Raw genomic sequence first — 13,818 nt, 5'->3', positions numbered from 1 at the left:
GTGCCCTTCATGTACTGCTGACCACGAGGGTGCAGAGCAGAGCCTGGGGTCCGGAGGCTTCGCTGGGCCTCAGGGGGAGGGGAATGTGAATGTGGCCCAGCCCAGAGGACCCTCCATTTCATCGATTTTGGATTGGGCGACAGAGGAAGCAGATGTCGGGGCTGCAGACATCCTGGCCTGGACAGGGGTCTGGGGACCCCGGGGCTGCCTGCCGTGGTCTAGAGGAGATGGCTGGGGCCACTTCCCACAGGGTGGGGTGGCAGCGGCTCGGCAGGGGGAGGCCTGGCTACCAGGGGCTTGAACATTTGCTCACTGGAGCCTTTGTGCTTCGCCCTTAGCAGCACAGCTGGGGCTGTGGTCCCGTGCGAGGTGTGCTGGGGGGGTGTGTAGGTGGCTGGTGGTGGCAGCTTGTGCCAGAGTGACACAGGCTTCCGTGGGCCTGGCTGGGGGCAGTTAAAAAGCTGAAAAGGTACTTGGTGTGTGAGGGTAAGGCTTGGGAGGCAGTACCCTTCAGGAAGCCATGTTCTCTGTCCTGGTTGAGGGGAGCGGTACGGGGGGAAGGTGGGGCAGATCCCAGCTGGCCTCTGTCTCCTGGCTGCAAGCTGACAGCAGGCCAGAGAAACAGTGAGGCCCTCTGCCCTGGCCTTGGGGAGAAGGAGTGCATGTGTGAGGCTGGGGTACTGTGGCCCTGGAGTGGGGCTGGGGTTCATTGCCAGGAGCAGGCTTGTGGGGGGATTTAAAACCAGGGTCCTGTCTCTGAGCCACCCCACAAGGACGCTAAATCCAAGCCTGTTAAGGCCGTGGAACTCGAGGATAGGCTGTGGGCTGGGCCCCCGTGGGGTCAGGACGGAGGTAGGGGCTGCCCTGGAGGAATATTAGTGTTTCTGAGAGCACCTTAGTGTTGCCCCGCCTGGGCCAGCTGGGTGAGGAGTTGGGGAGCGGGGAGGAGGCCGGCGCCATGGAGTGAGGAAGGGAGCCGTCACCGTTGGGGGTCAGCGCTAGTGTAAACAATCGTCCCCACCCACCCAGATAAGCCTCCCACCCAAGTGTGGCTCCCTGCTGAGGGAGTACCTCAAGGGCCCGGGCCTGGGTGGCGCCTGCAGGCTTGGACACCGCCCTGGCAGCAGGAGCCCATGGAAGGCAGGAGACCTGGCAGGGGGTGCCACCCAGTGTGGATGGAGGGGTGGGGCGGGGGCACCAGTGAGTCACTGGGCAGAGGCACGAGCACGTCCACGTAGCTGAGCGGGAAGAAGCCCCACTGGCCGTCCAGCATGCCCTGGTACCAGTTCTCGTTGATCTGGTTGATCAGCGTGAAGACATCGCCCTCATGGAAGCCCAGCTCCCCATGGTTCTCAGGCTGGAAGTCATACAGCACTCTGCAGCTTGGCTGGTCTAGGGGCGGCATGCTCCTGCTAGGAGTCCGGATGGACTTGTCGGAAGATCGGAAAGGGGATGAAGCTGCGATCTTGGGGACTGTGGTGCAGGGGAAGCCCCCGTTGGACTGCTCAGGCTCTCCGAGGTCAAAGGGCTCCCGGAACTTGGGCTTATACTCCTGCTTGGGGCGTGAGGAAGCTTCCCGCATCCTGCGCTTGAGCTTCTCTGCCAGCTCGTCCAGGATCTGCATGGCCTGCCAGTGGTAGTTCAGCTGCGCCTCCGCCAGGGCCCGGAGTTGACTCACCTGCTCAATGTCGGTCTCCAGGAGGTTGTGCATGCTGGTTTCTGCTACCTCCTTGGAGTCCTCAAACTTCTCCAGCGCCTGGCGCAGCTCCTCATCGGGGATCTTGCCCTGCCGCTTCTTTTAGTCAAAGTCCAGGCGGCGGCCCTCTAGCTTCTGCAGGTGGTGCTGGATCCCCTTCAGGTCTTTCTCACACAGGTTCTGGAGGAGGTCAATGAAGTTCTGCTTGACCTCTATGTCCAGGGAGTCCTTCACCTCTGCCAGGTGCTTCATGGACTCGCCGGCATCCAGCAGTGCGTCACTGAAGTTGGACTCGTTGCCCAGCTCCTTCTGGTGGCAGATCAGGCACTCGCTCAGGAGCCCCTCCGACTGCGGGTGGCCGGGGTTCTTCACCTGGCCCTGGATCTTGCACACCGTGTTGAGCATGGTCAGCTTAGCCTGCGAGGCTGGGTTGGGCTGCAGGTACTTGATGGTCCTTGCCAGCATTTCCGTCACCGCCTTGCTGATGACATCTCCATCTCTTTGAAGTCATCGTCCAGCTTGGTCCCCTCAGCCCCTCCGACCTTCTCACTGACCAGCTGGCTCGCCTTGTAGAACTGCTTTTTTAGCCCTGCAACTGACAGGCTGCCTCCCGCCACAGAACCTCCCGCCCGGACCGCGCCAGCGACAGGCTCCCAGGTGCGCGACCCTCTGCACGCCTCAGGGGCCCCACCACGTGCTTGCCAGCTCTGCGCCTGCCCCGGCGCCGCCTCGAGTTCATGATTCTTTAGTCTCCTTCAATCTAGATCTGTTCGCAGGATTGTTTTAAAGTATACTGACAAAACTTTGAGACTGTAAGTGACCTGAGATATACATTATCCTTACTTGAGAATAGTAATTTTTCAATACGCATTAAAGATCATTACACATGAGCCAAGACAAATGAGCTGGCCTACTTACTTTGTAGATAAATGTGTAAACTCCTCAAGACTTCCAATAATGAACTCCAATAAGGAAATTAGTTCAATGTCTTTATGGCCTTGGTGACAAATGGTTACAGAAAATCAGAGCATTTTTTTCCTATCCACTAATGGTCAAGAAGAAAGCAGACAGATCCTCACTATCTTAGAGAACTAAGTGAGAAAGTTGGTCGATGAAGAGGATTTCATCCAGAGAGGAAGGGATGTAGCTTACAGCGAAGATGCTGCAGGAGGCTGAGGAAAGTGAGGCTAGAGCAGTAAAACAGATCGGACAGCCCAGTGAAGATAAGAAAGTGACCTGACAAAAATGAACGGAGCAGAGTGCCAAATGAAGGGCCCTTTCCATGCTAATCTTGCATAATGCCCTCAACCAGCCTTAGCATAACTGAGTTTCTATTTAGCTTGCCATATTGTGGGGGGTGGTGGTGGCACAATTTAAGTTGCAGTAAGTTGTGTAACAAACTCACAATAGGGCCCTGCAGAAATATATATTATATATAAAATATATATAATATATAAAATATATATAAAATATAAATATATAAAATATATATAGAAATATGTATAAAGATATATAATATATATACATATATATATGTATAAATATATATATGTGTATATATATAAATATATATATGTATTTTTTTTTTTTAGGCAGGGTCTTGCTCTGTCACCCAGGCTGGAGTGCAGTGGTGTCATCTTGGCTCACTGCAACCTCTACCTCCTGGGTTCAAGCGATACCCCCGCCTCAGCCTCCCTAGTAGCGGGGACTACAGGAGTGTGCCATCACACCTGGTGGAGATATATATAGATATAGATAGATATATATCTATACCTATATCTACAAAGAAGGCCAGGCATGATGCCTCATGCCTATAATTGCAGCACTCTGGGAGAACGAGGCTGGAGGATCACTTGAGGCCAGGAGTTCGAAACCAGCCTGGACAACACAGTGAGACCTCATTTCTCCAAAAAATAAAAATAAAATTGCAAAAAAACAAAAAAACAATAAACCTCACATCATATATGCAAATTAACTCAAAATGGATCATAGATATAAATGTAACTATACAATTTCTGGGAGAAGACATAGAGAGTAAATCTTTTCCACTTTGGATTAAACAACAGGTTCTTAAAGATTTCTTAGGTAAGAAACAAAAAAGCACAAGCCATATAAGAAAAAATTGCTAACTTAAAGCTGATCAAAATTAAAAACTTCTGCTCTTCACAAAACTTTACTTATTTATTTTCTTTCTTTCTTTATTTTTTTGAGACAGAGTCTCACTCTGTTGCCCAGGCTGGAGTGCAGTGGTGCAATCTTGGCTCATTGCAACCTCCACCTCCCAGGTTCAAGCACTTCTTGTGCCTCAGCCTCCTGAGTAGCCGGGATTACAGGCACGGGCCACCACAACTGGCTAATTTGTGTATTTTTAGTGGAGATTGGGGTTTTGCCACGTTGGCCAGGATGGTCTCGAACTCCTGACTTCAAGTGATCCACCTGCCTCGGCCTCCCAAAGTGCTATGATTCCAGATGTGAGTCACTATGCCCAGCCAGAGAACACTTTTAACAGAATGAAAAGACAAACCACAACCTGAGAGAAGATATTTACCAAACACATATCTATAAGGCCTTGTTTTTTGTTTTTATTTACTTATTTAATTTTTGAGATAGTATCTCACTCTGACCCAGGCTGGAGTGCAGTGGCGATCACAGCTCACTGCAGCCTCGACCTCCCAGGCTCAAGCAATCCTCCCACCTCAGCTTCCCGTGTAGCTGGGACCACAGGTGAGCACCACCGCACCTGCCTAATTTTTATGTTTTTGGTAGAGACAAGGTTTCACTATATTGCCCAGGTGGTCTAAAACTCCTGGCCTCAAGCAATCCTCCTGCCTCAGCCTCCCAATGTGCTGGGATTATAGGCATGAGCCATTGTACCTGGTCCCTGAAAAGACTTGTATCTAGAATCTATAAAGCACTCTTTTTTTTGTTTGAGATGGAGTCTCACTGTGTCGCCCAGGCTGGAGTGCAGTGGCGTGATCTCTGCTCACTGCAAGCTCCACCCCCTGGGATAACGCCATTCCCCTGCCTCAGCCTCCCGAGTAGCTGGGACTAAAGGTGCCCGCCACTACGCCCGGCTAATTGTGTGTGTGTGTGTGTGTGTGTGTGTGTGTGTGTGTATGTGTGTGTGTATTTAGTAGAGACTGGGTTTCACTGTGTTAGCCAGGATGGTCTTGATCTCCTGACCTTGTGATCCACCCGCCTTGGCCTCCCAAAGTGCTGGGATTACAGGCGTGAGCCACCACGCCTGGCCTAAAGCACTCTTAAAACTCAATAATAATGAATCTCCAATGGGATAACGGAAAAAAAAGCCTCAGTAAAAATATTAATATCCATTTAAAATACGGGAACAGATTTGAACAGTATAGTAAAGAAGATATTTGCACATGAACATTCAACATCACTAGCTATTAAAGAAATGCAAATTAAAACCACTGAGATTCTACTACACATCTAGCAGTAGAAAGGTGAACATTTCTTTAAAAACTGAAATATAAGAATCTGCTGGGCTGGGCCATGCATGGTGGCTCACGCCTGTAATCCCAGCACTTTGGGAGGCCAAGGCAGGTGAATCAAATGAGACCAGGAGTTTGAGACCAGCCTGGCCGACAAGATGAAACCCCATTTCTACTAAAAATATAAAAATTAGCTGGGCATGGTGGTGCGTGGCTATAATCCCAGTTACTCAGGAGGCTGAGGGAGGAGAATCACTTGAACCTGGGAGGCCGAGGTTGCAGTGAGCTGAGATCTTGCTGCTGCACTCCAGCAATGACTCTGTCTCAAAAAAATACCTGCTGGGCTGGACATGGTGGCTCACGCCTGTAACCACAGCACTTTGGGAGCTGAGATCGAGAGTTCAAGACCAGCCTGGCCAACATAGTGAAACCCCGTCTCTACTGAAAATACAAAAATTAGCCAGGCATGGTGGCAGGCACCTGTAACCCCGTCTACTCAGGAGGCTGAGGTAGGAGAATCGCTTGAACCCGGGAGGCAGAGGTTGCAGTGAGCCTTTGCACTCCAGCCAGAGTGACAATGTGAGTCCGTCTCAAAAAAAAAAAAAAAATGCAGTCAACACTGGTGGAGAGGAGGTACTGGCACCAACCTGAGCCTTTCTCTTTTTAAAAATAATTTATTTATTAATTTATTTATTTTAGAGACAGGGTCACACTATGTTGCGCAGGCTGGTCTCAAACTGCTGGGCTCAAGTGATTCTCCAACCTCAGTGTCCCAAAGTGCTGAGATTACAGACTTGAGCCACCGCACCTGGCCTAGCGTTTCTTCTTGAGGTCATTAGAAGGGTTGAAGACACTTGAAAATAACATCCTCACTGTGTGATGCCAGGGTATTTAATCCTGCATCTGTGAAGGTAAAGTGTTCTAGCAGACAGGGTCCATTTCTCACTGGGCAGCCCTGTTGAGGAGAGCAGGAACTGCAGGGGCTGGGGCTGTCCAGTGACCAAGAGAAGAACAATTAGGCAGAGTGGACAGAGCTCAGAGCCCTGCATGTGAGCATGTTGTTCCCCACGTCCCCAGCCCAACTCTTGTTGCTTTTTGCTGCACTGTTGGGGGAGACCCATTTTCTACTGAAGCTCACTGACACCATGTCAGGCTCCCATCATGGACTCTGGGCCTTGGGGAGGGCCACCGTGGTCTGTGGCGGGTCAGAGCATGTAACTGGAGCACACAGCGTGTGGCAGCTGAAAGCTGGAGGGTGAACATGCAGTTGACGCTTCCTGATGCTGGGCGTAGAAGCTTGGAATCAGCTCCAGATGCCTCCCAGTGACAGTGGAGCTGTCAGAACCTGCAACTTGGTGGCCTGCCGCCAATTCCAGTCTGCAAACTTGTTTTGTTTGTCCTATAAACTGTGTTAAAAATGTAAGCCAACTTCTGAAAATTGGGAGATTTCACATAAAATTCCACACTTCTAGCATCTCTTAAAAAAAAAAAAAAGCTGATGCGGTGGCTCACGCCTGTAATCCCAGCACTTTGGGAGGCCCAGGCAGGCAGATCACTTGAGGTCAGGAGTTTGAGACCAGCATGGCCAACATGGTGAAACCTGGGCTCTGCTGAAAATACACAAATTAGCCGGGCTTGGTGGTATACTCCAGTAATCCCAGCTATTTGGGAGGCTGAGGCAGGAGAATTGCTTGAACCCAGGAGGTGGAAGTTGCAGTGAGCTGAGATGACCCCATTGCATTCCAGCCTGGGCAACGGAGTGAGACTCTGTCTCAAAACAAAAACAAAAACAAAAAAAACAAAAAACAAGGTCGTCCTGGCACAGAAAGAGCTCTGTTGATGGGCAGAGACACAGATGGGAGATGTAACTGACAGGACTTCAGTCTCCTTGACCCCACAGCCTTTGACACAAACCACTGCAATCCCCTAAAATCACTTTTCTTTGGCTTGCGTGGCTTTGTACAATCCAGGTCCTACTACCATTTCCATTTCCTTCTGCTGCTTCCTTGTGATTGTATGTGGGAAGTTTCAATTCTTGTCCCTCCCTACTTTTTATTTTTTAAATCTTGTTATGAGGAGATTTTATCTATTCTTAGGTTTCAAATCTCCCCTTTATAATGGTAACTCTCAAATCCCCCTTCTCTATGTGGTGATAGGGAAACACATATTGTACACCCAAGTGTGAGGAAGTTGTATTCGTGTTGGGGTCTGGAGGATGAATTGACGTTAGTCAGATGAGGGGTGTATCTTAGCTTGACTTTACTTCACTTTTGATTTTAAGTGCTAGCTGTAAATAGTTTAGTAAAGTCCTCTCTCTTATTTTTAATGTGTTACCCATTTGTCGATTTCTAATTACCATAAATGTTTTATTTTATTTTATTTTAGAGACAGAGTTTTGCTCTGTCCCCCAGGCTGGAGTGCAATGGCGCGATCTTGGCTTCCTGCAACCTCTGCCTCCCAGGTTCAAGTGATTCTCCTGCCTCAGTCCCCCAAGTAGCTGGGATTACAGGCATGTGCCACCAAGACTGGCTAACTTTTTTTTTTTTTTTTTAAGATAGAGTCTCACTCTGTCACCCAGGCTGGAGTGCAGCGGCGCAATCTTGGCTCACTGCAAACTCCACTGGGATTACTGGCCTGAGACACCGCGCTCAGCCCCAGCTAACTTTTGTATTTTTAGTAGAGACAGCATTTCACCATGTTGGCCAGGCTGGTCTTGAACTCTTGGTCTCAAGTGATCTGCCTGCCTCGGACTCCCACAGTGCTGGGATACAGGCATGAGCCACCTTGCATGGCCAAATGTTTTATTTTAAAATTGAAATAATATTATCTCTTTGTATGATGTGAAAGTCAACCAGATTTCACTTATATTAGATGCCAGATGCCTAATAGGGCAGTTTCTGATAAGTTTCTCCTTTTTTTCCTGCAGAGTGGAGAAAGAAAAGGCACACGCAGTTGAGCAACAGGCCAAGGTTAGTGAACAGAAGAAGGCAGAGGATGTCAAGGCCCAAATGGAGGCTCTTTCAAAACGGCAGCACTTGACTTCCCATCAGCGGGGGGAGTTGGTACTGGTCCCACTTTTACATACATTTTTTACTTGACAGCATACATACATTTTTTACTTGACAACATACATACCTACATTTTTTAGCCAAATTCATGCACACCCATGCACAATGATATATTCTTTTGGGTTTTGGGGTTTATTTTTTGAGACAATGTCTCACTATCCCCCGGGCTAGAGTAGATCACAGCCTCAACTCCCTGGTTCAAGCGATCCTCCCACCTCAGCCTCCCTAGTAGCTGGGACTGCAGGCACACACCACCATGCCCAGCTAATATTTGTAATTTTTGTAGATATAGGGTTTCGCCATGTTCCCCAGGCCAGTCTCAAACTGCGGGACTCAAGCGATCCACCTGCCTCAGCCTCCCAAAGTGCTGGGATTTTAGGTGTGAGCCATTGCACCCAGCCAGGTTGGTTTTTTTTTTTTAAGTTTATCTCACATATATCTTATTGTCATTATTTGAAAACAGCTCTGTGGATACACCAAGCTGTGGTTTTGTAAAAAGTATACATATTTGGAGGACATCTGAAATAAGATTTCTATTATTTATCTTTAGAGTTTCATGAGTAATTTCTGAAAATAATTTTTTCTTGTGAATTTCCAATTTGAAAAATTTCTGCAGTATATAAAAAAGCAAATTATGCTAAAAGTCCGTAAGAGTTTGTTGTAATTGATTATTATAAAGCTACTGATGGTTTCTTAGTGTTTTCATACTGTAAATAATGTTCCATGGCCAGGTGCAGTGGCTCATGCCTGTAGTCCCAGCACTTTGGAGGGCCAAGGTGGGAGGATCCTTTGAGTCCAGGAGTTCAAGACCAGCCTGGGCAACATAGGGAGACCCTGTCTCTAATAAAAGAAAAAAACAAAATTAAAAAAATAAAAATACAATGTGCATAGATGCTGAACATTGAGCACCCGAATAAAAGATGATTACCAGCCAGGCGTGGTGGCTTACACCTATAACCCCAGCAGTTTGGAAGGCCGGGGCAGGTGGATTGCCTGAGGTCAGGAGTTCGAGACCACCCTGACCAACATGGTGAAACCCCATCTTTACTAAAAATGTAAAAATTAGCCCGGCATGGTGGCGCACGCCTGTAATCCCAGCTACTCGGGAGGCTGAGGCAGAAGAATCGCCCGAACCCAGGAGGCAGAGTTTTTAGTGAGCGGAGATCACACCATTGTACTCCAGCCTGGGCTGCAAGAGCAAAACTCTGTTGGGGGTGGGGGGGTGCAGGGAAGAAAGATGATTATCACTTATTCCTATTGAGAAAATACTATAAAAGTTTTTACCACTTCCAGCCGTGGCGGCCTCAGCGCTGGCCCAAAGGGACCAGACCGCCGGCCCGCGAGCAGCATGCAGCGCTGAGGAACGGCGACCCAGCAGGGCGGCGCCATGAACCTCCTGCCGTGTAACCATCACCACAACGGGCTGCTGTACGCTGGCTTCGACCAGGACCACAGATGCTTTGCATGTGGGATGGAAAATGGATTCCGAGTCTATAACACTGATCCACTAAATGAAAAAGAGAAACAAGAATTTCTAGAAGGAGGAGTTGGCCGTGTTGAAATGTTATTTTGCTGCAACTATTTAGCTTTAGTTGGTGGTGGAAAAAAGCCAAAATATCCTCCCAACAAAATAATGATCTGGGATGACCTGAAGAAGAAGACTGTTATTGAAATAGAATTTTCTACAGAAGTAAAGGCAGTCAAACTGCGGCAAGATAGAATTGTGGTGGTTTTGGACTCCATGATTAAGGTGTTCACATTCACACACAATCCCCATCGGTTGCACGTCTTCAAAACCTGCTATAACCCCAAAGGCCTCTGTGTCCTTTGTCCCAATAGTAACAACTCCCTCCTGGCCTTTCTGGGCACGCACACGGGCCATGTGCAGCTTGTGGACCTGGCCAGCACAGAGAAGCCACCAGTGGACATTCCTGCACACGAGGGTGTCCTGAGCTGCAGTGCACTCAAACTGCAGGGAACAAGAATTGCAACTGCATCTGAGAAAGGGACCCTTATAAGAATATTTGATACTTCCTCAGGACATTTAATTCAGGAACTGCGAAGAGGATCTCAAGCAGCCAGTATTTACTGCATTAACTTCAATCAGGATGCGTCCCTCATCTGCGTATCCAGCGACCATGGCACAGTGCATATTTTTGCAGCTGAAGATCCAAAAAGGAATAAACAGTCCAGTTTGGCCTCAGCCAGTTTCCTTCCAAAATACTTCAGTTACAAGTGGAGTTTCTCCAAGTTTCAGGTTCCCTCAGGCTCTCCGTGCGTTTGTGCCTTTGGAACACACCCAAACGCCATCATTGCAATTTGTGCAGACTGCAGCTACTACAAATTCCTGTTCAACCCCAAGGGGGAGTGCATCCGAGATGTCTACGCGCAGTTTCTAGAGATGACTGATGACAAGCTGTGACTCCCCTGCTGGGGGCGCCACAGCACCCACCACCTGCCACCTTCAGGCTCTCGGGGCTGGTGCCAGAGCCCCAGGGGCCTCCTGGGCCACGGGCTGGAGGGGCTGCCCAGGGACTTTGGTCTCGAAGCCGTAGGTTGTTGTCTGCTTTCCTAAGGACTCCCATTTCCAGTATTAAAGAGAGAATCATCATCAAGGCATCGTAGGTACTCAGTGCTGTGACCAGCTCGAGTGGCCGCTGGCTGTTCCCATGAGTTCAGCTGTGATGTTAGCTTCAGTGGCTCCACCGCATCCTCACGCTGACGGGGGCTCCATACGGACCTGGGAACTGGGCTGAGAGGGTGGACGAGTTCAAGTTTGTTTTTGCAACAGTTTCCATTGTTCTTACTGAGTCTGCAGCAGGGAAGTGAACAAGTGTGCAAATGTAAGTTCTTACATTATAAGCAGATTTAAATAGAACGCCAGCAGCTTGCCTTAGAAAAGGAGAAAGGAATTCCTTCTCCCGTCCGAACACGAAGACAAACAACCTGACCCTGTAGAGAGAACACAGCGTGAATGTTTCCCCTTGTGTGAGCCCAGCCTGTGGTCTTCTCCGTACCTGCAACGTGGTAATCTGTGCCCGTAACGTCTTCTGTGCCCTTGCGTGGCGTCCCCGTCTCTGTTGGGGCCATTAGAATGAGATGGACACCAGGCCGCCGTAGAAGCCGAGCTGTCAGACCTCAGGCGTGTGCGGGGCGGGGACGTGGGGTCTCCTGGTTACATTCTGGGTTAAATCTGTTTCCCGGTTATGTGTAGGGAACAGCGGAGTGATGCACGGACTTTGAACATTCGTTATGGGGGAAAACATCCTTTAACTTCGAGGTCGTCTGGCAGAGCAGGATCTGGGAGGGCCCGCTGCAGTGCCTGCTGCAGTTCCTGCTGGTGTGGAGGGAAATGCCTCGGTCTGGCCTCCAAGCCCCCAAGTCCACTGTCTTCCCCTCCCTCATTTGTAAGAATAGCTACACACTAACATTTTGGGAAAGAAAGGCACATAACTTTTTTTAACATTTGGTAACTAAAATAGGTTATGGGCTCTACATTGTCAGCTACTTGGGATATATATTTAATTTCTTTAAAAACTCCATTTTATGGTTTTGATTTCAGATTGCAAACATATAAAATCTGCGTAGCAGCGAGTTCTCGGTTTTGCCAGTTCCTTCAGTTCCTTTACTGTTACTGTCATGTAATCAACTAACTCTGTATGTGGATTTTGATGTAAAGTATGCATGTTCCTTTTATGTGTATTTAATCATGATGTTTAATTTTGCACACTTATTTGTAATGTTTCTTTTAAATAAAAGTGACTAATTTTGTTGTAAAAAAAGTTTTTACCAACTTCAGTATATAAACATTGAAGATACAGATGAATAGATATACTATATACAATATTATTATTAACAGTTATACATAACTATCTAAAAATCACATATAAACCAAATTATTTGTTTCAAACTACTTTTCCCTCGCATTTTATAAAACATTTTTTCAAATTCTTATGTATCTTTCAGTTTACCATAGGTCCTTCACTTACATCAAAGTTTGAGATGATAGCACATTTGGATTCTATGTATGATGCTATCTGTCACAGGAAATTCATTACTAAACCCAAATATCTATAACTGGCTAGTTGTTTTGTTTTATATTTTATTGTTGTGTTTTCTAATTTCTGCAATGTAACTTTTTTTTTTTTGAGACAGGATCTAACTCTGTTGCCCAGGCTGCTGGTATGCAGTGGCATGATCACGGATCACTACATTCTCAATCTCCTGGGCTCAAGCAATCCACCCACCTCAGCTTCCCAAGTAACTGGGACTACAGGTATGCACCACCATGCCCAGCTAATTTTTGTATTTTTTGTAGAGATGGAAGTTTTGCCATATTGCCCAGGCTAGTCTTGAACTCCTGAGCTCAAGTGATCTGCCCACCTAAGCCTCCCAAAGTGCTGGGATTACAGGCAAGCACCACTGCATTTGGCCCTAATATATTACTTTTAAAAATTTATTTAAAATGCTTTTTTACGAAGATAGCTAACACTTCAACTTTGAAGGCATATCCTCCAGTAAATAACTACTAAATATCTGTTCTATTTCTTTGCCTCCTTTTTTTTTTGAGACAGGGTCTTGCTCTATTGCTGAGGCTGGAGTATAGTGGTGCACTCATAGCTCATTGCAACTTTGAATTCCCAGGCTTAAGGCGATCTTCTGGCCTCAGCCTCTTGAGTAGCTGGAGCTATAGATGCACTACCACACACACCTTTGCCTCCCTCTTTTTTTTCTTTTTTCTTTTTTTTTTAACTGATTTAATCAGGTGATATCTCTAAGTGTTGAAAACTAAACTCTTTTTCTTCGGAAGAGTGAGGAATTGTGTAATGTACTTTATATTATATTCAGGTATATAAGATAGGTACAAAAGTAGTCCTAAAAAAATTGGATGTGATTTCATAGGTGAGCACTTTGCAAAGGCAGGAGATAGCACAGAATTGGAATTTGATTTTAGCAGGCATCCCAGCATCACCCTTAACTAGCTCTGTGGCCTTGGGCTGGTTACACAACCTTTCTGAGTCTCCATTTCCTCGGCTTATAAGATAATGAAGGTAAAGCATCTGCCACCAGGTTTGCTATAAATTTCACCTGTTCTTTTTACATGTGTAAGGTTATACTGTTACTCATCACACCACTGTTGATAAGCTGTTAGAAAAGTTTAGCAATCTATAATAAAGGACATAGAGTGTCTTTAATAACTGTAGTTTTAAAGATCATATTATACTACTCTGTATAGTATAAATTATTTTTCTGTAAAAATATTTGAAAGAATAATATAAGAAGACTAGGAAAACTATTTTATAATTTTCAGCTTTCTTGATTGCAGGTTTGCCAACTTTAATAATTGTGTCATTAACTATTGATATGCTTTCTATAGTTGGAAAAATTAACGTTACAGTGAAACAGAAACCTTTCGCAGCTCCATTTGTTCTCAGCTCTGAATCTCACTGCTGGGCAGCATGGTGTTCCTGTCTCCGGTAGATTACCCACATCTCTGTTGCTTTCAGTCTGAAACCTTGAATATTTGTACAAGCCAGAAAAACTTGATCATTTTAAATTTGTAATATGTAATATTACAATACAAAATGTAATATATGTGGTA

At 46.8% G+C, this 13,818-nt stretch overlaps 1 protein-coding gene and 1 pseudogene across 5 annotated transcripts in view; one reads left to right on the top strand and one right to left on the bottom strand.

Annotated features, from left to right (window-relative positions):
- The window catches only part of LOC115934550 (WD repeat domain phosphoinositide-interacting protein 3-like), a 56,343-nt gene extending 44,345 nt beyond the window's left edge, over positions 1–11,998 (top strand). For all 5 annotated transcript variants that reach the window (XM_055388618.2, XM_055388617.2, XM_055388615.2 and 2 more), the window contains 2 exons: positions 8,075–8,117; positions 9,510–11,998. In XM_055388618.2, the coding sequence (XP_055244593.1) occupies positions 9,604–10,638 (1,035 nt within the window). In that variant the 5' untranslated portion in view covers positions 8,075–8,117; positions 9,510–9,603 and the 3' untranslated portion in view covers positions 10,639–11,998. The remainder of the gene's footprint in view (positions 1–8,074; positions 8,118–9,509) is intronic.
- LOC115934593 (endophilin-A2-like) lies at positions 1,073–9,605 on the bottom strand (annotated as a pseudogene).
- Positions 11,999–13,818: the final 1,820 nt, after the last annotated feature.

Source organism: Gorilla gorilla, chromosome 4 (assembly GCF_029281585.2).
Source record: "Gorilla gorilla gorilla isolate KB3781 chromosome 4, NHGRI_mGorGor1-v2.1_pri, whole genome shotgun sequence".
In the NCBI taxonomy this organism is placed as follows: domain Eukaryota; kingdom Metazoa; phylum Chordata; class Mammalia; order Primates; family Hominidae; genus Gorilla; species Gorilla gorilla.
This window is presented reverse-complemented; position numbering and strand designations above follow the sequence as displayed.